Source organism: Lithobates pipiens, unplaced genomic scaffold, assembly GCF_037356315.1.
Source record: "Lithobates pipiens isolate NorthernLeopardFrog02 unplaced genomic scaffold, aLitPip1_a1.2 Scaffold_16, whole genome shotgun sequence".
In the NCBI taxonomy this organism is placed as follows: domain Eukaryota; kingdom Metazoa; phylum Chordata; class Amphibia; order Anura; family Ranidae; genus Lithobates; species Lithobates pipiens.
This window is the reverse complement of record NW_027507748.1, coordinates 120,052,615-120,078,892: the sequence shown is the minus strand read 5'-3', so window position 1 is coordinate 120,078,892 and position 26,278 is coordinate 120,052,615. Positions and strand designations below refer to the sequence as shown.

General features: G+C 39.6%; 1 protein-coding gene across 17 annotated transcripts in view; it reads right to left on the bottom strand.

Annotated features, from left to right (window-relative positions):
* MYO18A (myosin XVIIIA) overlaps window positions 1-26,278 on the bottom strand; it is a 449,667-nt gene that overhangs the window by 204,234 nt on the left and 219,155 nt on the right. For all 17 annotated transcript variants that reach the window (XM_077480380.1, XM_077480382.1, XM_077480383.1 and 14 more), the window contains 3 exons: window positions 25,028-25,118; window positions 13,039-13,231; window positions 10,691-10,777 (listed from right to left, as the gene is read on the bottom strand). In XM_077480380.1, coding sequence (XP_077336506.1) covers window positions 10,691-10,777; window positions 13,039-13,231; window positions 25,028-25,118 — 371 coding nt within the window. The remainder of the gene's footprint in view (window positions 1-10,690; window positions 10,778-13,038; window positions 13,232-25,027; window positions 25,119-26,278) is intronic.

Genomic DNA, 26,278 nt, shown 5'->3' with positions numbered 1-26,278 from the left:
GGGGTGCCCAAACTTTCGATGCCCACTGTATAGCAGCACGGGAAGCTTAGTTAAAGCGGAGCTTCACCCAAAAGGGTAAGCTCCACTTGTTTGCACCCTCCACTGCTACATTTGGCGGGGGGGGGGGGGAGGAGTGGGTACCTGGTTTTGCAGGTACCTGCTCCCACTTTCGGGTATGTCCAACACCCCCACCTTCTGGGACACACACAGGTCTCAGAAGATGGTGGGACCAGTCAGAAAGTGCAGGTTTATCATAGTGAAGATGTGCAGCAACTGCCATTTTAAAAAGAAGTTCAAGCAATGACACACAACTAATATTTTCAGGTCAGCATTGGCCAACTCTTTTTAGTTGTCTCAGTACAGATTAGGCAGTTGGCATGTCGGCAGCTGTCAGACTTCAGGTGTCCTCTGATACCCGACTCTCAAGCTAAAGAGACAGATTCCAAGTTAAAAAACATAGAGGACTAAGCAGGAGCTCCATTTTGGGCAAAAAAAATGAAGTCAGCAGCTACTAATACTGTAGCTGCTGACTTCTAATATAAGGACACTTACCTACCTGTCAAGCGATCCAATGATGTCAAACCCCCCCATCAATTGGCTCAGAGTGCACCGACATCTTCACTATGATAAACCTGCACTTTCTGACTGGTCCCACCATCTTCTGAGACCTGTGTGTGTCCCAGAAGGTGGGGCTGTTTTTTTTTTATTGAATAAGTACAATACACATTTCCTTGAAGACTATTCAGGCTTATTAAAGTGAATTACTATGGGCTGCAGCTTTCTTTTCTTATTTTTTTTTTTTTAACATTTTTGCTTCATGACATATTACAGATTACACACCTTAACCATTCAAAATAAAGTATAAGAAATGTCAAGGCTTTCAACCATCGCCAGTTATAAAGTACAAGTAATTTATCTGGGATTTTATGGGAGTCAATAACACTCCATCTGGTTTCAATTACATTGGAAAATACAGAAAAATAAAGTAGAAAATCATGACAACGTATGATATACCTTTATATTGCAAATAGCCATTCATAGATCCTGTTATAAAGGACACCCCTATTTGCTATCACAGTTGAGCAAGTTTATGATCCTATTATGTTTATTATCCTATTATTTTTATAATCCTAACAAAGGGTTAATATAAACGTCTGTCTGTCTGTTAATGTCACATATTTCTAACAGACTCACAGCTGTAAATGCTAAAATCCAGATACCCTATTATTTTTACAGGGCCTGTAAAGTGCTGTAATAGTGACAAGTGAAATGATGCATTTAGTGAGATCTACATCATGTGGAGGGTAGAACTGGAAAGCAAGTGACAATTTCATCTCCAATCCCTATAGTTTGAGAGCTCCGAGGATATGAGCACATGTCAGAAGCCTTGGTGAAAAATAAAGATGCTAAAATACCAGTAATTATGCTAACAAAACCTATTTCCAATGAGTTTTTAGATGAGACTATTTCTCCAATCCAGTCCCTAAGGTGTGTGACCTTTGACCTTCATGGTATTTGATTTCTGTTTCGCTTGAAAGAGGACTATTAGATTTAGTATTGCTGCTTCTTTTTTGATGCTGCCAAAAAAACTGGTATTTTTTATTTTTTTTATTCCCCAAAACTTATACTTTAACAGCTTGGTGTTTTTTCCTATTGATTTGCAAGTATTCTGCATGCCCAGCTTTCATGCATAAGCAGTGAATCCTCTGTCAACAATAATAAACATGGGCTCACACAGAGGCTGGATTTGCAGCACCTTTCCATGCTCATTTCACGTGTTCTTACATGTCTTATCAACACATCTGCAATATCATACAATGCTACTGTCACCAACAGCCTCTATAACACACGTTGATGTATCTAAAATGGACAATGTGCATCATACAGATATTAACTAACACCATTTAAAACAATGGCCAATTGGCACACGTCATTGATGCATATTCATGCTATAGGGTCTATTGATGACAATGGCATAATATGAAAACACATTGTTGCTGATAACACACATAAAAGGACACTAAAAAGCGCACAGAAAGGTGTGAATGAGCTCAATGAAGTAGGATTCAAGGAATGCCTGGTCTTCACCCTTGCTCCTTGAAACATAGTTTCATAATCCAAAACTACACAAAGACAATATTTCCCGGCGTGTAAATGTAATAGCCTGGTATAGATAATAATGCGGACACCACCTCACAGAAATGCCACACCTTGCTGCCCTTTAGGACTAGGGGTGTCCTGTAGCCACTACAATAAAACAAACAAAAGAGGGCACACCAGCCTAGTGCATTATCCCACAGCATTTATTTAATAAAAAGCAGCATAGAATATACTCAAAAACAAGTGAATTAAGACCACTTATTTAGCTACTCATCCATAGCCCAGTACTTCCAGACTTGGTATGCTCCACATTACAGGGGGAACTCACCAGGATCCTGAATGGCTGACATGTTTTTTGAAGGGTATAACTTCTTCATCAGCTCTGTGGAATGATGCAATAGGCTGGCCGCTCTTTTGTTCATTTTTAAACCTCCAAAGATAGAGCTAACCGATGAGCAAATATAGGACAAGGAAAGGTAAAAATCCACAAGCCAGAAACAAACACACATTCAGGCCAGGGGTCAAGACAGGCAGCAGGCAGAAAAAATTAAGGGCCAAGAAGAAAGTCAGGACAGAAAGCAGTAAAACAGCAGATTCAGGGTAGGTTGGGCTCAAAACAAAGTGACAATAGGGAGGGATGCCAAAGCTTACTGCATCTGGCAAAACAATTTTGTTCAGGTACAGAACACTGGAAGGAGATTTTATTATCTGCCCAGTTGACAGCATGCTTGTGTACAGTAGTAAATTTTAGCATACAAAAGATGTCCAAGGCCCAGTTGGAAGAATAACATTTTGGCTGTATCCCACTGAAAGTAAGGCCAGCCATTCATGATTCAAATCTCAGCCAGTACCGATTCCAACCCTTAAAGGGCAGGCTGAATATACCAAGTTGATCAATCAACTTAGGTACAATCCGCCTCCCAGATTCTCCTGTGATCATATATTTAACATCGGCCAGCGATAATCACGGTCTTTTCCAGGCGGGAATATTATCTTTGAAACTTGCATAAGAAAACAAATATGAAGAAATAAAGCAACAAGCAAAAGCAGAAATAAAACCCTATTGTCCAAAGTTACTGCGTATGTGGTCTTTCAACAAATCCAGCCCAACATTTTGGTTCTCAAATTAACCCATTCTATGAACATCATTTACCGATTAAGATGACCATTCGAAAAAAATGGATCCTTGAATCTAAGTCCTCTGTGTATAGCCGCAGAAGGTGCCTCTTTGTAAAGGCTCATTTTATATAGTACTCCATTCCCACTCAGCATACAGAGGGTATGCAGGATTTGCATTACGTTCAAAATGACCTGCTTAGACAAACGTTAAAATAATAAGAAACCCTCAGCATTTAGCTTGGAGGAGGGAGGAGCAGGGGAGTTCCTTTCCATTCTAGATCATGGAGCTGCGTGTTTCTATTGATGCACACAGTGTAGGGAGAGACCATTCTAATCCCTGCATGCAAGGGTGGCTCCACAGGATGCTGCAAGAGAATGGAGCCATCCGATACAGGAAACCTGGGGCAGTGGTCATGGCAATAAATGGGAACATAGGCAAGGATTAAGAGATCAAGAAGATGCACACTGAGTAATTGATTAAATCAACTGCTAAAAGTGCTTTAAAAAGCAGAGGGTTTAATTAAAGTGGTTGTAAACCCTCACAAATTCACAGTGAGCTGACTGGCCTCAGGTGATACACAGAGATTAAACAAATCCTCAAACCGCTTATCTGAGCGTTAAGAAAAAAAGGGCGGAGAGCTGAAGTTACACACACAGGAACAGAGCTGAGGCTTATAATCAGCTGGAGCTCCCTTCCCGGTCACCATTTTTCTCTTAAAGGTGTTGTAAAGAGAATCAATTTTTTTAAAATAACAAACATGTTATACTTACCTCCACTGTGCAGCTTGTTTTGCACAGAGTGGCCCCGAACCTGATCTTCTGGGGTCCCTCGGCAGCTGTCTCGGCTTCCCCCCCACAAGTACTTCTCACGTTCATGCAAGCTCCCTCGGATGGTGAAAGCACTTGCGGGCGCGCTCCCGTCATACAGCCGGTGGCTATAGCCGCTCACTGTATCACTCGGCCCCACCACCTGGCGTGCCGCGTCAATGGATGTGATTGACAGCAGCGTGAGCCAATGGCTGCGCTGCTTTCAATCCATCCACTCCAGCCAATCAAAGGCCAGGCTGAGTGGCGCAGAGGATGTCGGAGGCGAGCGCGGGACTTTCAAGGGGTCAAGTAAGTAAAACAGGGGGGCTGGGGGGGGCCAGAACTGTCAGATGTTTTTTCACCTTAATACATAGAATGCATTAAGGTGAAAAAATGTTTACCTTTACAACCCCTTTAATTCAGGAAAACTTGTCAGATTTGATTCGTGCTGATAGCAGAGGAACAAAGCAACAGACAGAAATGGCACTTGTTGCTCTTAATTGAGACAAGTACACACAATAGAGGGATATGCTTTGTTCATATTTAATGTCTGATGGTTACAACCACTTTAATGTGTATAAATGTCCAATTCTTTAGAGAAAACATTGACCCCTTAGCTTCAATTAAGTTCACCTAGAACAAATCTGTATTAAAAACGACTTCTGACTTACTGATGTGTTTACATATTCTGGCTCAGTGACTCAGAAAATATCGAAACCAGTAGTCTGAAGTAGTAGTAGCCCTTTGGGCTCATTTACACTTGCTTCGGGCTTTAATACACATTAATGGCTAGTTTACACTTGCTTCAAAACAGGCTTTGCTAAAGCTCTCTGAATGCTAGTCAAAGCTCCTGTCACTAAATAAAATGTTTAGCTTACAGTTCTGTTTACACCTTGTTTTTGCTTTGTTTCAGCTCATTTTCAAAAATTATACCCCATGTAGCTTTAGTGGTGCTTCAAATCGTCTTCAAAGCCTCCATAGAAGTCTATGGCAAAGCTCGCTTGAAGCCCCACCAAACCCTTCTTGAAGCCCCTTGAAACTCCATCGAAGCCCCACCAAAGCCTCATCGAAGCACCAAGCAAAAGCAAGGTGTAAGTAGGACTGTAAGCTTTTATTTATTTGGCGATGGGAGCTTTGACTGGCATTCAGATAGCTTTAACAAAGCGTGTCCGAAGCCATGTTTTGAAGCAAGTGTAAACTAACCCTTAAGGAAACCTGTACTGAGATAACCAAAATAAGCATCCAACCAGTGAAGGAAAAGTCAGAACACCTGACCTGGTTTGGAAAAAATGTTTTGTATGGAAAAAAACTACTTCAACAACCTGTTTAACAGTCCGCATAAATGGCGATTTTACATTTATTGACAGCAGGCCTCATAAGCACAGCAAATGCTTCATTCAAAACTAGCATATTTTCTCAAGTATACGTGCTTCTGGTAATGTCTCCCTATATACACTTATACTAGTGCCTCTTCCTATTTATTTTACACAAAATGACAAGCCTCAACCCCACTTACATTTTCCCCAACAAAAGTTGTACTTTTGCAAACCAACAACAGATACAGCTCTTCTTTGATCTCTAAATGACCGAGCATGTACAGAGATACGGGCTGAGCACACAAACTAGAGGAAGGCGCTGTGTCTTCCAATGCTGTTCAAACAGGTCAAGGATGCTGTGCTGAGGGATGTAAAAATAAAGTGTTCCCCTTGAAGGCAAATGCCATATTTGGAATCTTTCCTGACGCTCTCCTCTCATTAGAAGATTTATCTGCAGGCTGCCGGAGAATGAAAGAGAAGTTTACCTGACCCTGCTAATCTCCCCAGAGGAACAACGCTTCACGAGGCGCTCTTTCTTCCCGCGTCCTTGTGAAGGTGCATTTACAGCTTCCTTTTCCTTTCTCCGCCATTGCTGCCTTTTAAGAAGGGTTAAAATACCTCTTTATTTAGAGGCCTGATGGAATAAATACCATATAAATTAAATATAAGGAGGTCATGAATCATTTATGAAGCCACAATAGACTCTCCAGGGCGAAAAATGCTTTACTGCTCCCTACCTCTGCCGTGGCTGCATAACCTGCCAGTTCTGAGCATATGGGTATTTATGAACTGCTTTGAAATGCGGCTTCTTAAAGCCTCAGCCACAGACATTTATTGTCAACGTTTTTTATGAGTCATGCGGCTGCTGTCACATTCTATTAAACTTTGCAAGTATTTCTGTTACTTTTCCTATTAATGTGGATCTTGAGTTAAGCAAAGCAGCAAGGAGAGAAGGGGAAAAAAAAACACATTTTCAAGAGCATCTGCGAGTCAGAAAGATCCACTCGTTGCCATTTTATGCCTAATAAAGTTGAGAGCTGGATGTAATTGCATCAAGCAGAATAAGAGAACCTCTCAATATTAAAAACAATAAAAGCGTAAATAGGACAAAAGAATGTATAGACTGATAGAGAGGCAGCTAGATAGCTCAGCATACATAAAACAGAACCATTTCCTTCTTAGACTACTTATAAGCAATAATAGTGGATAAATGCCAACATGCTACTGAAAGAAAGGTACATATATACAGAGATATCTATCTATAGATTTAGATAGATCTATAGATAGATATCTTTGCATATATGTACCTTGCTTTAACTAGCATGTTGGCATTTATCCACTATTATTGCTTATAAATAGCCTGCTACACCTACCCATAGTCTAAGAAGGAAATGGTTCTGTTTTAGCTATACTGAGCTATCTAGCTGCCTCTCTATTGATCTATACATTCTTTTGTCCTATTTATGCTATATATATATATATATATATATATATATATATATATATATATATATATATATATATACATACATACATACACACACACACACACATATACACACACCTACTTACATACAGACTTTAACTCAACTGCCATGGCATCAAATAAAAGGCTGTGTGTTAGCCTAAGGCTGGCCATAGACAGAACAATTTTCTTTCCTGCAACTACGGGTTGCAGGAAAGAAAATTGCTTGATACATCAACACAGTCAGTGTTGGTGGGGTAATCTCTCCTGCGGATCCATTGTGTTCTGCCGATGGGGTGGGAGGGGAAACTGTCCCTGCTGGGAGAAGATGGCTGCCACAGCTGCTAGCAATAGTCGCATGTAAAATACAACAGGTTGGTTGTACCCAAGTTGATAGATCAATGTGGTTACATTCAGCCTGCCGCTATATGGTCGAATCACGGCCGGTTACTTTTAAACCAGCTGAAATTTTAACCATCTGTGGCTGACCTTAGACATGGATAGATAGCTAGATAGTTGGATAGACATATAGATAGATCAATATCACAAAAAAATATGCACAAAACCCTTTAACCTACAGCTACAGTTAATGTGTTCTGTTAATGAGGAACGTTACCCCTACCCCCAAAAATTCCCCACATACTGCACCTCTCCCTTACGGCCATCATGAAATATATTGTGCGTGTGTAGATGCACTGTAGCTTTTTGCCATTTAGAACCCGGCAGAGATCTGTGCATACACATCACTGGTTTCTGGTATCTGGGACCTTGGAAAATCCTGCATTGTGTGTGCAATTGCCCAGGAATACCAAACACAAGCACAGGCATGCTGCAGTGTTCTGCCAGCTCACAAATACCTGGCAGAGAGGATGAGTGGAATCCCCCTCAGTATAAAATCACCTCCTGGGATGTGTGACGTGGACCCTACATCATTCTCACCTAGGCGGGAAAGAAGGAAGTGCTGTGCTACAGCACAAAAAAAAGAAAATAAACCTTTCCAACATGAGGAAACCTCCTTCAGTTATCTTAGTGAAAGAGGTGATGTTCTAGGAGAGTAAACGCTCTTTCAATAGGTAAAGGTCTGCTTTAACAATCTAAGGAGAGAGGCAAGGTAAGTGAACTGTGGGAAAGAGTGAACATTACATTTTGTGGATTTTAGGTACAGTACTCTATATTATGTTAACAGTCCCTAGCTAGAAAATCTAAAAAAATCTAAATTCTTTTTATGTGTGTTTTGGTGCATTAGGCTTAATGCATGAATAGAAAACAGAAATGTTGAAGCAATTTCCTGAAGACATTCCCCTGAGAACACAGGGCCACTGAAACTATGACATTTATGAGTCATGAAAATGGGAATGAGTACACTTTCATCTTTATTCCTCTAACCTCGCCTAAGCCTCAGTAATACCTTCTGTTCCTCTAGGAGACCTTGATAGTCTATTACCAGTGATAAGCAACCTGTGACTTATGGTTTCTGTTTATTGCTAACTGAGCATTAACCATACTACAGGCAGAAGCATTGCAAAATATTATGTTAACTCTTGTGCACATTTGTTCATATTCTATGTATTTCCAGCATATTACAAAGAGTTTTATTCAACTTTAAAGCACAAAATAAACTATGCACACTCAGATTTGAGAAGAGCATAACAGGTTTTTAGAGTACATAAAAATCTGCATTTTGTTTTATAGCCTGTAAAATTATAATATATATACATACTTGCATACATACACACCTAGTATATTAATGGTTTTGCAACCCTAATACTCTAACCTACGTTAGTCTTTTGTTTCCCTCTGTATCCGCCACTGGCGGTCTCCTTTGTATTTGTTTTTACATTTAATAAAACTTGAAGAAAAAAAATATCCAAAATATTATATATATATATATATATATATATATAAATATATATACACACACATATATACATATACACATATATACATACACACACACACATACAGTATATTGTAGATATATAGATAATATCACTGCAGCTCAAATCTCAAGCTGTCCTTATGCATTAGGCATGAACGTTGTACCTAAGGTGGCCCTGTCATCACCCTGAGCTGAGCAGAAAATTGTCATTCAAGCACTGACTCCAATCAACCAGATGCAGTCACTCTTTTGGTATTTTGATTGCCAGTGGCTCTAGATGTCAGAATACAAAGTTTACTTAGGGAGAATCCTCCATCCACGCTGTTTAACATGGAGGAATCCATTGGATTTTTTGTTAGCGCTACCCACAGACTGAATAACAAATTTTATTCGTGCATGGATGGCCAGTTTTAGTCTCTTGCAGCAGGAAAACATGTATCTACTTTGTTGATAGTTAAAGGAAAGGTTCACCTTTGTACAAAAAATAATAAATGCACATCTTTTTGCAAGTAAAAAATGTGCATTTATTATTTTTGTATTAGAACCCTGTAAAGCATTGCACCAGCGTTCAGGAGATCGCTGATGCCATGCAGGTCTCCTGCACAGTCAATGGTATCTGTTTACCCGTAGATCCCATACGGATAAGTTGATCCTCACTGACAGGAAGACTCTATGAACTACAACAGCGCTCCACAGCGCCATGGTAGTTCATTGAGAACTACAAGCCGACAGCCGCTAAGGATGTCGGGACTTGTAGCTAATTGACACAGAACTCTGTGTGTGAATGACGCGGCCGTGTGAGTGGAGCCCCACATAGCCATGGTGCTTTTAAAAAGGGAACTTCTCCCGTACTGCTGCCACAGGGGGCGGGGGTGGGTGGGTGGGGCAGTGGGCTGCAGCTTCAGCACTGGGAACATATTACATGTTCTACCCTAAAATCGGGTGGAACATGTAACATGTTCTCAAAAGGTGAACTTATCCTTTAACAGGTCTGTAAATTGGAACTTGTCAGGAATACTTGCACATATACGTTACAAAGATTTTTACCTGTGATTATCTCTCATGAGTGATTGGTTTCAAAACCTCTGGAATCAAGTGAATGACAAAAGTACAGCAGACCCTAGTGACAAATAGGGGGTGATTTACTTAAACTGGAGTGTGCAAAATCTAGTACAGCCATGCATGCAGCTTCTAACTTCAGCTTGTACAATTGAGCTTTAACAATAAAAACTTGGAAGCCGATTGATGGTTTCTATATGGAGCTGCACTGAATTTTGTACTCTGCAATTTTAGAATACCAATCCCATGCTGTGGAATGCTGACGTACAAATCTGGAAGAAAGCAACAGAGGAATTGGTGCATGTGATATCTTCCATGTGATCACTACAAGACAGTCATGAGTGGGTACAGTAGAGCTTTCGAACCAGGGATAAAATCTCATAATGATACTAGACTTTCCTGGGAAGTAAAAAAAAAAATTGTAAAACATACTACACAGGAATAGCTGCTCAAATGCCAAGAGGGCATAGGCTTTACAAGGTGAGCTGACTCAAAATGAATTAAAAAGACAGATTTAATCAAAAACTATTGATTACTTACAAATTCTAAGTCTCCCACCTGCTGTGGCCTTGATGAGAGGGACTCACCCTTAATTTCTGTTTTCAGAGTACTAAAAACTGCAGCACAAAAAAAATTACTCTTCTTGCCACCCACACTTACACATAGCTGAAATCCCTTGGATTCATCCTTTAATTATGCAATAGAGTATATATAAGAACATAATAAGAACATAATTCACCAGCCTAACGCTGTGTACTGTACAGGTATTCAAAATATTACACATTTAATTAAAAAAAAATAAAAAAAAAATAAAACACATTTCATTGGGCACAATTACTTGAACAACACAAAAATGTTATACATACAAAATGTAAATTGCCATGACAGTATCTATTTAACAGTCATGGCAGCATTGGTCCTCATGGTACCCCCTGCCTTGCTTACCAGTGATTGATGTGAAGCTTGGTCTACAGCAGCTACTGAGCCAGATGTACTGGACTCTATTTCATCTAAAGCAAGCTCTATATTTTCCTAGAAGGGACAGATGAGTGATTAGTATTCATGAGACTAAGATTTAAGTTATGACATCATTAGAGATCAGTCCGTTAGTCTATACATTTATATAATGGTGCATGGGGTTCCATGCCAACCTGCCTGTTTTTCATATTCATTCTATACTGTTTATCCCATGTCTATGTACTTATATGTATTGTGTGAAAAGGTTATAACCTTTGTCATTTTTTTTTTTTTTGCTGTCTGTATCCCACATGATGAGATGAACTCTGTCTTGAGGACAGTTGTCACTACAACTGGAGATAAGGGAAAATATTCCATAGGGACACTAGTTCACGTGACTTTGGAGGGACTTCCACATGCTTCCCGTTGTGTCTCTACAGCAGGAAGGAAAGGGAAATCTTCCAAAAAATGGGACACAAAATACAAAATAAGTGTGGCTTCAAATACATAAGAATAAAAAATAATGCCAAGGATAGATTAAAGGATCCAAACAAATAAAAAAATGAGCTGAACTTTAGGGTGGGATACAGTATTTGAACAAAACAGTGATTATAAAGTGAATTTTGAAGCAGTGAGTATCTAATTGGGCAGTCAAATACAACATGTTAATGATTATTTCAGGACTCAGGGTTTAAGTTCAAACAGGCTGCCTCAGGAACCCCTTACACCAGATCATCCAACCAATTATGTTTAATTTAAGGTTCCGCTATAGCAGTACATCTATCAGACAGAATATGAAATAAGATCTACATAATTAGGTCATCATTAACTTAAAAACTAATGAGAAGTAATTACAAGGAGATGGCAAGAAAGAAACTAAAGGATTGAAAAGGGACGGGTTGAACAGATGAAGTTGGTAACAAGGGTATTTGAACATCAACTACAACTGTGCCACATTCAGGAGGTACACTAGTATTCCAAGGTGCTTTGATCTCTAGAACAATTGATATTTTGTAAATGAAAAACTGCGGACTAATCATATAAATGGTGAAACGCCATACAAAAAATATAAACTAAAAAAATTCAGGTCATACATTCTGAAAGCCAGTTAAATAGCTGTTGAAATTAGTAAATAAACCATTACCTAAGTTTGTTATAGGAAAAGAAAAATGGCGAACACTATAAAATAAGGAAAAATTTAGAGCATCAAAACAGATTTTGACTGGAACCTTATTTTACATAAAGCTTTTCCTTTCAGTATGGTAATTAATTTGAAGGGTGACATAGGGATTTAATTTTCTATGTTGCAGATCCATGTTCTATTTCACACCTTTATGGGCTACTTGGTAGGGTATCTCCCTGATATTCTGTCTAATAGTTAGAAAGATGTGTAATAAATGGCACCAGAATATTCAGTGACATGACCATTTACAGAAGAAATTCTATTTTTATGCGGGATATAGTACTTAAAATGTCTAATGTCTAACTGTGGTGATGATGACTGTGATAGGGTACTCCTTTTTTAAAAGGTAAAGCAACAGGTAAAACATGGAAGAGACAATGACAATCCTTTTGAGGCCATCCAGCTGTACAGTAAAACACATAATGGGGTGTATTTATAAAGCAGTGAGTGTGACATTCACCAAACATCCTCTGCAGGTGAATCTTCCAGATCGATGCGTTTTAAATTACAGTGATTGATGCTCAACCAGAGAATGTTTAATGACAATCACATATACTGCTTTATAAAACAGAACCAATAGTATATTATTTTATTTGAAATTATGAATAAAGATGACTAAATTAAAACATTTTTAAAGCAGAACTCCATGCAAAACTTTTTTTAGTGTTGGATATGATGGGGGGAAAATTATAATCGCTACAGTTTTTAATGTTGTTCCATTTTGGGTAAACCTCCCATTCAGTTGCATCAGAGACAGGGATTGAGGGGGATCTCTCCAACAGGGACACAGATAACAACAAAAATACTTTTATTATTAGAGAGGGAAAGAAATAAAACATCTAAGGTTTTTTGCTGCCGCCTGTGTCCCCACTAAGATTTCCTTACTTTCTGTTGTGTCACCAGGACAGGAAGTGGTGGGAAAACTTGCCAACAGGGCACACACAGAAAAACAAAAAACCCAAGAGATTGTATTCCTCTCTTCCTCTACATCAAACATAGAAAAAAACTTTTGACTGAAGTTCTGCAATTCATATGTCAATTGTAGTACTGTTATGGTAAAAAATGGCATTTTATGAATACTTCACAAATGCTACCAGAACATTCCGTTTTGTCCTCCAGGAAACTCGAACATCCAAATATCCATTTATAATACCTCCTTGTAACGCTCTAACTCCTGTGCAAAGGTTTTCTCGTGGAAAAGGGCCTGCAGTCTCTCCTGTGCATAGTTATGGCAAAGTTCCTCAAAGGTAGCAGCTCGCCCTTGTTTCACCAGCTCTGGATTCTGAAAGCCGGGAGTGTCCACAATCATAATCGAGCAAAGGGAGTGCTGGCTGGATTTCAAGGCTCTGCCAAAACAACAAAAGAAAATTCTCTGTAAAGGATTTGAGATGGAATTATAGAATTGGATAAATAGCCTGCGCATACAATTCTCAAGCTGGCAGGCATCCACTGAGGATATTATCAGCTCATTTCAGTAAGAATAATAAGCATTAGCTGCTGCATATTCATTCATGCCACCTATCAACAATACACTTAATAACAATAAGAAGAAGGAAACGGCAAAACTCCTCCAAGTACTGCATATTTTTAATAGTTGAAGGCAGTGTATAGAGCAAAGCACTAAATAAACTTGCTGCTGTGCCAGCCAGTAAAAGCCTCATCCAGCATTTAAACTGCACACAGAGAAGGGCGGAAGTACAGCTATGAACAGGAGGACATAAATAACTTTTAGCGTGCATAGCAGAGTAATGCTACCCTATGCACTGCGGAAGAACCCCGAGCACTATGAATCTTGCTCCAATAAGCTTTGGAGCAAGGATTCAACTGCTGCAGAAAGAAAGCAAATAAAAGTATTTATATAACCAGTAAGTTATGATTAACCATTGCAGGTAGCTTGTTCAGTATTCACACGAGGGTCCTAAAATGGGACGAAGAAGAAGACGAAGACGAAGACGAAGAAAAGCTTTGAATGTCTCTTCTACCATAAACTCCTACCTTCCCCCATAGCATTTTTTCTGCCATGCACACAGAATGCAATTTACATTCTTAGCCCATTCCCAGAGTCTGTAGGATTCAGAAAATGGAGTCAGATGATGTAACTATCAAAGGCTGCTCAATGGCTATAGGGAAAACACTAAGCTGCAAGAAGATAGCAGAGAGAAGATAAGAGAGTAGCGGTAGGGATCATGGAGCTGTCTGTATTGGAGGATGGAAGATTCTGCTATAATCTATGTGATATTTGTTGTATTGCACATTATGGCAAAAGCTGCTGACCCTTAGACTTAGTACAGTTCCTTTTAAAAACATTTTAAAAAAAGGGGAGCTACATTTTACAATCAGCATTCCGCACATGTTACAATGTATGTGTTGGGGACCGCGCTGGACTGAGTAAATCTGTTGCTGGTCCTGGATAGTTGTTTATTTGGGGGAACGGAAGGATTGCTTCAAGTAGGAATGTGCCCAATGGTGGAGATCGATTGTAAATCCTATTAGGTATTGGGCAGCTGCCTTTTTTGGTACGCCCTTAACCACTTGACCACTGGGCACTTAAACACCCTTAATAACCAGACCAATTTTCAGCATTCGGAGCTCTCACATTTTGAATGACAATTACTCAGTCATGCAACACTGGACCTATATGAAATTTCTGTCCTTTTTTTCACACAAATAGAGCTTTCTTTTGGTGGTATTTAATCACCGCTCAGTTTTTTATTTTTTGTGCTATAAAAGAAAAAAATACCGAAAATTCTGTAAAAAAATTATTTTTCTTTGTTTCTGTTATAAAATTTAGCAGATTAGTAATTTTTTCTTCATAAATTTTGGCCAAAATTTATACTACTACATATCTTTGGTAAAAATAAGTACAAATTGGTGGATATTATTTGGTCTTTGTGAAAGTTATAGAGTCCACAAGCTATGGTGCCAATATCTGAAAATTGATCACACCTGAAGTACTGACGGCCTATTTCAATTCTTGAGACCCTAACATGCCAGAAAAGTACAAATACCCCCAAATGATCCCTTTTTGGAAAGAAGACATTCCAAGGTATTTAGTAAGAGGCATGATGAGTTTTTTGAAATTGTCATTTTTTCCCACAATTTGCAAAATCAAGATTTTTTTTTACTTTTTTTTTTTCACAAAATTGTCATATTATCAGTTTATTTCTCACACACAGCATATGCATACCACAAATTACACCCCAAAACACATTCTGCTATTACTCCCGAGCACGGCGATACCACATGTGTGAGACTTTTACACAGTGCGGCCACATACAGAGGCCCAACATGCAGGGAGCGCCATCAGGCGTTCTGGAGCACCCAGGACAATTCTGACATTTCTCTCTTACATGTAAAAATCATCATTTATTTGCTAGAAAATTACATAGAATCCCAAAACATTATATATGTTTTTTTAGCAAACAACCTGGAGAATACAATGGTGGTCGTTTTTGGAAAAAAAAACAGTTTTGTGCTTAAAAAAAAAAAAAAAACACAGTAAAGTTAGCCCAATTTTTGCATAATGCGAAAGATGAAGTTACGCTGAGTAAATAGATACCTAACATGTCACTCTTCAAAATTGCACACGCTCGTGGAATGGCGCCAAACGTCGCTACTTAAAAATCCCCATAGGTGACGCTTTAAAAAATTTTTTACTGGTTATATGTTTTGAGTTACAGAGGAGGTCTAGGGCTAGAATTATTGCTCTTGCTCTAACGTTCGCAGCGATACCTCACTTGTGTGGTTTGAACACCGTTTTCATATGTGGGCGGGACTTACGTATGCGCTCGCTTCTGCATGCGAGTACATGGGGACAGCGCTTTAAAAAAAATTTATTTTATTGTTCATTTTACTTTACTTTATTTTAGTTTCACATTTTTTTCCCCAAAAATAAATTTTTTGATCACTTTTATTCCTATTACAAGGAATGTAAACATCCCTTGTAATAGGAATATGGCATGACAGGTCCTCTTTACAGTGAGATATGGGGTCAATAAGACCCTACATCTCACCTCTAGGCTGGAAAGCCTGAAATAAAAAAAAATAAAAAAGATTCTGGCTTTGATCGTATTGGCGAGTCGGTAGAAGCACCGGAGGGCGGCGGGAGGGGGGGGGTGTCTATGGCTGGGCATTGCAGGGTATCACCGACTATGGCTGGGTATTGCAGGGTATCTCCAAGTATGGCTGGGTATCTCTGAGTATGGCAATTTATGGCAGGGTATTGCAGAGTATTGGCAGGGTATTGCAGAGTATTGGCGGGTGTTGCAGAGTATTTGCAGAGTAATTGCAGGGTATTTGCTGGTACTGCAGAGTATTGCAGGGTATTGCAGGGTAATGGCAGGGAATTGAGGGGTTAAATTTCGGTGAGCAGTGATGTGGGCACTGCAGATGCAGCCCACAGCGCTGCTGACACCGATCTCTTCCCCCTCCGCTGTACAGAGAGGGGGGGGGGAGGAACCGGCGTCGGTTTGTTTACAAGTGATCACTCCATCATTTGACGGAGCGATCACGTGGTAAATGGCCGCGATTACGGATGCTCTCAAGTGCGTGCCCCAGGGGGCGCGTGAGAGCGGAATTCTGGGAGGACGTCATAGGACGGCCTCCCAGAGTTAAACGCCCTGTAGCCGTCATTCGGCTATGGGCCGGTTGTTAAGTGGTTAAGGCCTTACATTTTCTGTCCATGCAACCACAGCTGTCACACCACCAGCCTGCCTTCAGAAAACCTTATGAATACGCAATGCCTGGGATCTACTCCCAATCATCTAGCATGCTACAAGAGCTCTGAAGAAGGGAGAATCCTGTCACAAAATTTGCCTGTGCCCATTGACTACATAACTTTCTTTTTATAAAGAAGACCCCAGTAATGAGAATCAAGCTACTTGGTCAGTATGGGAAGTCAACAGACATGGTCAGGAAAGCCGCTATAGCAAATTTTGTGATTTAGGACAAACAGAATAACTAGGATCACAAAGAATAATGCAAAGTTGAAAGGCTAGTTATATTTTATTATTAAATACAATTCCTGTTCCTCAGTGTGGGTATATAGACACACACATATATAAAAAATGTATGTATGTATGTATGTATGTATGTATGTGTGTGTGTGTGTGTGTGTGTGTGTGTGTGTGTGTGTGTGTGTGTGTGTGTGTGTGTGTGTGTGTGTGTGTGTGTGTGTGCAACAAGGGATTTTCTTTTAGGTTTAACTTTATTTAATTTTCATTACATAGACAATGCCTAAATTTTTGTATACTTTGACAATGCGCATATAGATAACAAATGCTTGTCTGATGATATCTTATTTTGTATTCTATGCACTAGGGCTGAAACAACTAATCGATTAATCGACAACTAATCGATTATGAAATTAATCGATTACTATTTTCATAATCGATTAATCGGCCAGTCACATAACGAGGTTAAAAAAAAAAAAACTAAAATGAGCCCTTTATATAGTACAAAAATATAATCACTACTGTAAATATTACTTTCACAGTTCTACAGTAAAAAAAAGAAAAATGTAACCCCTTCCAGTAGTGATTATCTGCTTTTTTTGTACTATAAAGCGCTAATTTTAGTCTTTTTAACCCCATTATGTTACTAAACGTCTTAGGCCTGGTTCAGAACTATAGGTTTATTGGTGCTTTTTGCAGAAATGCACTACAGTTCATTTACATGGTTCCCTATGGCACACGTTCATATCTGTGATTTTTTCAGCCGCTGCATATTTAGAAAGGGTCAGGGACTTTTAACGCAAAACGGTGCTTTTTTGGTTCAATATACTTCAATGGAGAAGCTGCAGAAAAGAATGTAATGTGTTTTTTTCAGCAATTTGGGTTTTTTAATCTGCCCAAAAAAAATGCAAAAAATGCAAATTGCAGTAAAATCATGCATGCAAAAATCAAAACGCACAGCAAAAAGCACCGCAGAAAAAGATCAAAAGCAAAAACTGCATAGGTGTGTACAGAGCCTTTTGCTGGCCTCACGGATCAATTTTCAGGTGAGAATATTCAGATGAAAAATCTTTGTACATTTGCTGAATGAAAGAATTTTGTTTAAAATATTCACTTCATTTCTGAACGAAAACCAAATACACTGTCTGAAAAGTCCTTTGACCAAGAAGTTTTCTATTATTTCCAAATTTTTCCTGTCACTGTGGTTGAAAATGAACTTCAATTTGACCCACTTTTTTTTAAGGTTATTAACCGATTAATCTCAACAATAATCGGCCAACTAATCGATTATGAAAATAATCGTTGCAGCCCTACTATGCACTATGGATGTGATTATTACTGAATTTTGTGAACTATCAATAAACTTTACACCCCCCAAAAAAAAAAATAATAATAATCTCCCAACAATTTCATCCATATTAGAGCTCTTGTACACAAGTGCCAAAAACACAACTTTTTTTTTTTACTGATCTGAGTGTAGCCTATTGCTTTCAATTTACACACAGACATGTAATGATCAGTAAACTAATGTTGCATTTAGATTAGTTAAAAAAAAAAAAAATTGCATTACTGTGGAGTACTTTACACACAAATACACGTAGCTAGAAGATTTTGAAGGTTCTTTTGTGCAGGAACCTTCTGCCAGGAAGATCTATTGCTCATACATCAGTACTGTATGCAAGGCCCCTTAATTAAAAGGAACATTCACTACAGCCAAGAATCTGGTCAGCATCACAAACACCATATTCAAGGAAGAAAATCCCCTAAAACTAACAGACAAATCATTTTTTGATTTCTAAAAAGAACTTAACTAAATTGTAATTTAAAATATGGATTATAAGTAAAGAGATTTGAATGGTGGAAAATTATAAAATTAAAAGTTTATTTAAACCCAGAAAAAAAAAATTGAAGATATTGAAGCTTACTATGTCCCTGGATGTGGCTTTCCTTTTTTATGCTTCTTTCCTTTATTTTTACCTCCTGCAGATAACACATGCCCCTGAGAGGCTATGCTTACTCACTCCATTATTTTACCTTGGTTGCCACCCAGACTGGACAGATGGAAGAAAATATTCATTGTGCATTCATTTTGGTACACTGCATTTCTGCAAAGAACAAGTTTTTTTCTGTACTTGCTTAAAAAAAATAAAAAAAAAGCTTGAAAAATGAAAGTTAATTCAGCCACCACATGTAATGACTGGTGCCCCAATAGTTGCCGTCAATGGAAGGAATTCTGACCCATCATTGGTATCAATGGAAGGAATAGTGCCCCATTGTTGGCGTCAGGGGATGGAATAGTGCCCCAAGTGCTAGATAAAGGCAAATAAGGGACCACATCCGGTCCCCAGGCCACAGTTTGGAGACCGGTGCATTAGATGATTAATGTGATTGTAGAACTAGGATTTTTTTTTCTTAAATAACAAACATGTTATACTTCCCTACTCTGTGCAATGTTTATGCACAAAGCAGCCCTGATCCTCTTCTACTCGAGTCCCCTGCCGGAGCTCCTGGCTCCTTCCCAACTGCTGAGTGCCCCCCATAGCAAGCAACTTTCTATGGGGGCACTCGTGAGTGCTTGCTCACGAGCTCCACTCTATGTATCTATTGACACACAGAGCAAGGTTCGGCCCGCTCCCTCTTATCACTGGGTGTATTACCCACAGAAGCAGAAGCCAATGACTCCCACAGAGGCCAATGAGGAGAGAGATCTGTTGCTCTCGTGCACATCGCTGGATCCAGATCGTGCCCAGGTAAGTATTTGGGGGGGGGGGGGGGGGGCGGGCAGTAGGGACAGCAGACCACAGAGGGTTTTTTACCATAATTAATATAATGCATTAAGGCGAAAGATCTTCTATATTTACAACTTTAATCTAGTCTGAAAACTGCAGTAAACATGTTACAAATCTGGGCACATGAAACTGGACATATGATGAAAAATGAATTTGTGCTGGTAACCTTCAATTACAACTCTGTGTAATTATGATTAGTAGATCCAAAAAGAGCAGCTGAAGTTAAATGCAAATCTTAACTTTTTCTGTAAATGTCACGTTTGGTTTCTTACCATCCTATCACCGGAGTCTACCTAATGGTAAGCCAGGCCACCCAGCTTGCCAAAAAGAACAATAGGGAAGAATGTAAGGCAGGAGGAAGCAAGGCCAAGTTCGACTTTTACAGGAAAAGACAAACTTTGTATATATTTTCTGCCGCCTACACCTTTGCTTCTATGGGTCATCTGTCAAACACTTTTTACTGAATACAGCCTCTGCTTGGGCATTTTTTCATCAGTATGAATTGTTCATACTGATTACAGGTTTGCTTTAAATGAAGGCTTCTTTTTTAAAAGGATCACAGTGCAATTCTAACACGTTAAAAAAAGCACCTGAATAAAATAATATATGTTAATACATATTGCACTCTCTGATCATTTCCACCAATCAGTTTTTTGTAAATGACATCTGAATAAACAAGGAGAATAAAAGAGCTGTTTAGTAGTGGATGATGGGTACAGGCCTAATCGGCGAGCGGCGCCCAGTCCTTGATTCAAACTGAGCGTATGCCCTTACCCTCACTCAACTGAGAAATAAATCACCTGCTTGATGGATGATGGCAACACAATCCATTTAAAGAATGAACATGAACAACAGTGATCAGACTGCAATTCACCTGAACAGAAGACTGATGCCCTAGTTATCAGCACACGGAGAGCTGTTCTATGTGAATACACACATTAGAGAATCAAAACAAAGCCAAAATTAGGTTCTAAATATAGAGGAAAAGCCGTGGTTTAATCAGTTAATCAATGGTGAATTTACTGGAGAGTGAAACGTATGGCATTAAAGGCGTCAAAGATACTAAGGGATGTTAAAGCTGAACACTAGGCAGAAGTAAAGGACATAGCTCTGTAATCAATATAACACAATTAATTGTACTTTTAAAAGCAAGAAGTGCAAGCACCTGAATTTCACCTAGTATTAGCCTCTAGCAGTCCCTATACAGCAGGGCTGGAGTGTGAATGGAAGAAGCAGCGCAATGGGCCAACCAATTCATGAACTGCGAGCAGTATGCCGATAGGAGGAGAAATGTGACACATGACACAGATGAGCTAATCTAGTGGCAGAAAAAGAGTACTGCAGGGGAAATCTCTGTATTGAAGGTGGATAGTGCAGCAAATGTGGTGTTGGTATTTTAGCCGTTGTTATACTTTTTTTTAATACGGTTTGCTGGACTTTTGCTTTAACCACTTGCCAACCAGCTCACGTCAATATATGTCGGCAAAGTGGCACGTTCCCGCAAAACGACGTATGGGTACGACATCCCCTGTAAGAGACGCCACACGCAAACGAGCCCACCAGGAGCGATCGTGTGCTTGCCCAGCAGGAGCGATCGCCATCGGCCACCCGTGATCACAGACACGAGAGCCAGAACAGGGATTTGTGTGTGTAAACACATAAATCCCTGTTCTGTCAAGGGAGAGGAGACAGATCGTTTGTTCCTAGTAAGTAGGAACACCGATGTCTCCTCCCCCAGTCAGTCCTATCCCGCCACAGTAAGAAACACGAGGGAACACATTTAACTCTTGATCGCCTCCCTAGTGTTAACCCCTTCCCTACCAGTGACATTTACACAGTACTCAGCACATTGATTGCTGCAGAAATGTCAATGGTCCCAAAATCGAGTCAAAAGTGCCTGATCTGTCCGCCACAATTTTGCAGTAACGCTAAAAATTGCAGATCACCATCACCGCAATTACTAGTAAATAAAAAAAATTTAAAATGCCATACATTTTTCCCATAGTTTGTAGACGCTACAACTTTTGCGCATATATATACGTTTATTGTGATTTTTTTTTACCAAAAAATGTAGAAGAGTATATATTGGTCTAAACTGATGAAGAAATTAGTTTTTTGAAAAAATGTTTTGGGGATATTTATTATAGCAAAAAGTAAAAAATCTATATTTATTTTTCAAAATTGTCGCTCTTTTTTTGTTTATAGCGCAAAAAATAAAAACCGCAGAGGTGATCAAATACCACCAAAAGAAAGCTCTATTTGTGGGAATTTTGCCTGGGTACAGCGTCGCACACCCACGCAATTGTCAGTTAAAACGACGAAGTGCCGCATCACAAAAAATGGCCTGGTCATTAAGCAGGAAAATTTTCTGGAGTGTAAATGGTTAAGATATTTGTTTATGTGTTGTTATTTTCTATTTCAGCATTGAAGAATTTATTTTTCAGAAATGCCTCCTCTCCTACCTACAAAATACTCATTAACTCATTAAATTAGCCTGAGGAAAAATTACACAGAAGCAGCAGTTGGTTGGCATAGGACAAACAAACAAGATTCTTTTGACATTCAGCCACAATGGAGAAGACATGGCTTTCATCTCGTTTCTTAATTTGCATCCATTCTAATTTTTCTCTGCCTAATGAAGCAAGCACATACCTGCTATTATATCTGGACTTGCTGTGGGGAAAGGTTGCTGTATTTTGTTTTCACACATCTTCTCCCACATGTACTAGACAAATGTGGTCCATTTAACAAAATACCTTTCGCATTCAGGACAACCTATGGTGTGTGGTATAAACTATGAGGCCCTTTTCACACTGCCGCTTCTAAACTGGCAGTAAAACACTGAGCGCTTTTGAAGAGATTTTCAGGCGCTTTTGAAGAGCTTTAGATTAATTTCAATGGAGAGGCGTGTTTTTTCACCGACCTGCCAACGCACTGCCCCAGTGTGGAAGCGTTCATTGATTTTAATTGAAATCGTTTTTTGGGAGCTTTTCATGTGCTTTTTTTTAGCATGAAAGTGTCTGAAAAGCGATTCAGTGCGGAAAGGGGTCTAACTTCTAAAGTGAATACATCAACCAAAGATTCATTTCTAAATAAAGTTTAGTATGTCATTGGGTACAAACACACTAGTGGCCTGTTTGTACCATTACTTTTTTTTCTGTCTGATCTGATCTCCATCAGGCATTCCACACTCAATAAAATCCTTATTTCATGTTAACTGCTATCACACTCCACCTTCTACAAATCCCCCAAGGGCACACTTCTTATAGAGCTCATCTCATTTAAGGCACCAGTTCAGGGTTTTGCTTCACAGAATGCCAAGGAACTTCTACATCCATTGTCAAACCAATAACCAACAAGTACATGGACACTTTATGACAGCATGATAGAATTCACCATTCGTATATTTCTAAACCACTGTTCCTACACTATTCTATGTTTCTAAGGTTTTGAGACATACCAGGGAAATAATAAACTAAGCTTCATGTGCTATTATAATGGTGCCAGAAACTGTCATAACTGGCATGCACCACATTAACTAAGCAGATAGACCTATTTCAGGTCTATCTGTACCAGTTTCTATTTCAGAGTGAAACAGAAACCAGCGCAGGTCTACACTTGATAAACAGAGGGAATGTGGCAGTTTTCCACATAGAAAACTGCTGCAGACTCCCCTTGGTGAACAGGATGTGAGGGGTCAGTCGATTACACAGCACAGGGCACTGCATTGCACTTGCACCGGGTTAACGTCCTCCTCCCTCTTCTCAGAGGTGGGAGCAGGCAGAGAGATCAGAGCATGTAGCTCTTGCTCTACTGTTCTCTGTGCTGTTCCTATCACAGCCACAGAACACAGACTGATCGTTCCTAATTATCCAAGGTGCTTGAGCCCTTATTTTTTGTAAAATAGAAGCATCTGCTCCATATTCTAAAGCTGGGTGCTTCCACAGGCCAAAAAGCCTCTGAAAATGGCCAGTTTGGCCTGTGTGTACAGCTCCTCATCCGACAGAATTCAGTCACACGCCCGGATTCTGTTTTACGAGCATCAGTGGTGTATTTTGGTTTTCTTCTGCCTAGGTAAAAATTTGATGCCCCCCCCCCTCCAATCTAAATTTGCCCACCCATTCCTGTTTAATCCACCCCACATGTGACACATGATGACTATCAGCAACCAGGCAGACATTAGGTGGAGGTGTGATTGCACACAGCATAGCCTTCAGGTTACCTGCAGACTTACACCAGTAACCCAAACTTGTCCCCTTCACCTGCATTCCCCCTATAAAGGAATCTCCTGGCACAGAGGCAGAATAGAGGAATGTTGTGTATTCCGGGCTGCACTGAGAGATCACATCCCCGCTGCCCCTCAGCCTGCAGAGCCTGACAGTTTACATGGATGGATGTCAGCACACACTGCACTCTACTCTGAGAAACATAAAAATCATCAGACAGGGGCCAGCACCGCACAGCATTGCACACACACACGGACAGGGAAAGCTGTTACCGTTGGGCGAAGCTGAGCAATTTGGAGGCAGCGGAGTCCACCTGTCCATCCACCATAGATGAGGGTGAGCGGAGCCCCTGAGAGACGACCGGAGGGAGGAGGGAGTGGGGGTCCACTCTACATGAACATGACTTGCAGGCTTGATAGGCAGCTGAACACTTCCCTCATTATCCATTAACCCTCCACTGAGTCCGTGCCCTACCCCCCCCCGCAGTGACGCAACCGGGCGTTGTCTCTCCCCCTGAAATATGCCGCTCAAGTTTGCCTCGTGGTAGATACTCCCCTGACAGGTATGTTGTAAAACCAGCATCTGATCAGTGCTGGCAGCCAAGCGCAGGAGATCCCCCTATTAGAACAAGTGGCCCCCCTATCAGAAAACAATAGCTCAGTGGGGAGATTGCGGCACTAACATTGGATGTGTTTTTTTTTTTTTTTCATTTAGTCTCCTGAGTTGAATAAACAAAAAGAAGAAGAAACTTTCTGTGTTTATCCAGCTTATATTTATAAGAGTTGTGCAAACACTGTTGCACGACTCTTTGTTAATTCCTCCCATAGTTTACATACTGAGTGAGTTTGTTTATATGTTAGAGTCAAATCAAATGCTTAGCAGTATGAGGCTAATCTCTTTATAACAGCAGAATGTGCAACACAATAGCACATGCTTGTTTTTTGAAAGCACATGCTTGTTTCCGGTCAGTGACTCAAAGTCTTAAAGCCCAAATCTGCCAGGCAATTCGCTTTTTGAAAATGGGGATGGCAACAGCAGGCCACATGATCGACCAGTTTGATTATAGTTTCAGAGGCAAAACCACCATCCAAAATTGCAATTCAATAAACACTGTTTTCTTTTATTGAAGATCTCCATTAAGCATCTCCTATAATGTGATCGTCCCATTTCTATACCTGTTTAGCAGCGAGATGAGTAAAGTGAAAAGCTCCGAGTACAATCCAGAGGCCATTCCTTCCAGACATTCCAAAGCAGACAATTTGGGACCTTTGCAGGGAGAAAAAAATAATAATAATAAAGTGAATATATAATGTACATAGCAACGCTAATCAGTTAACTTAAGTGACAACAGTAAACAGTCTGTATTTGAATAGACAAACCAAGGACCAGAATATTTTGAATGAAAGCTGACTAATTAGTTTTGGCAGCAGTGTGTTCATTGATGGTAACAAAGAAAGGGATATCACTCTTCTGGCTGTGCTGTCTGGCAGGGTAAATCTTAGGACTAGATGAACAGAAAGGTAAACAACTTTGGCAGGTAGAATAACTCCTTTATACGTATTCCATCTGTGTATTTAAATGTTTGTAGTTCAGATTTAAAAAACTTTATATTACCAATGCTTAGTAATGTTTCAAAAAAATGTGTTGCGAATGTTTAGTTTGTATTATATATGTACATAGGAGGCAACCATATTTGTTTGTTAAATACCTTATGTAGGCTCATGTTCTTTACTGCTCCTTCTACTAATGCAAGTTTATTGTGCAAGGCTGGGCTACCAAATTCTTGTGAATTATACCAAACACATATAATGGAGGCAAGATTACGCTTTCTTTTACTTTCCTGCCACTGATACTACTGTGTGAAAAGGGACAAGTGGAGCAGACCTATCCACCGGCAGGTTAGGAGGGTCACCATGTCTATTATATAATGGAGGTCACTGCCTTGAGTCTAATCAGCCTGGGGCATCTCATCGTAGAATCACTTATGCATTGAAGAATGGTTCTGAGTAATTGAAAACTTGAAGCAAAATGCAAAAAAAGGAAGAAAAAAAAAAAAAATGAATAAAGGAAATGTCAGATGAACATGTGAGGCCAGGAATGAGATGTTTCATTTAAAAGCTGGGATTTATACATTTTAAAAAGGTTAGAAGATTTAAAGTAAACATAAAATTGTAGAGATTGGGGCATGCAAGTCACATCTCAGGTAAAAGTCAAACCAGGCTTTAATAGGCACACAATCTGCCTTAATTCTGTTTCTCTGGTGCCTTACTGGGTTCTTAGTGGGATCTAGAGATTTGTTAAGATAACATAAATAAGTCTGTAAATTAAAAATTTAAGTATATGTAAACCCTTCCTTTATAAAACAACCTACCTCGTTTCAGAGCTAATTCCCACTATTTGCGGTTACCGCATAGTAAAAGGTCCCC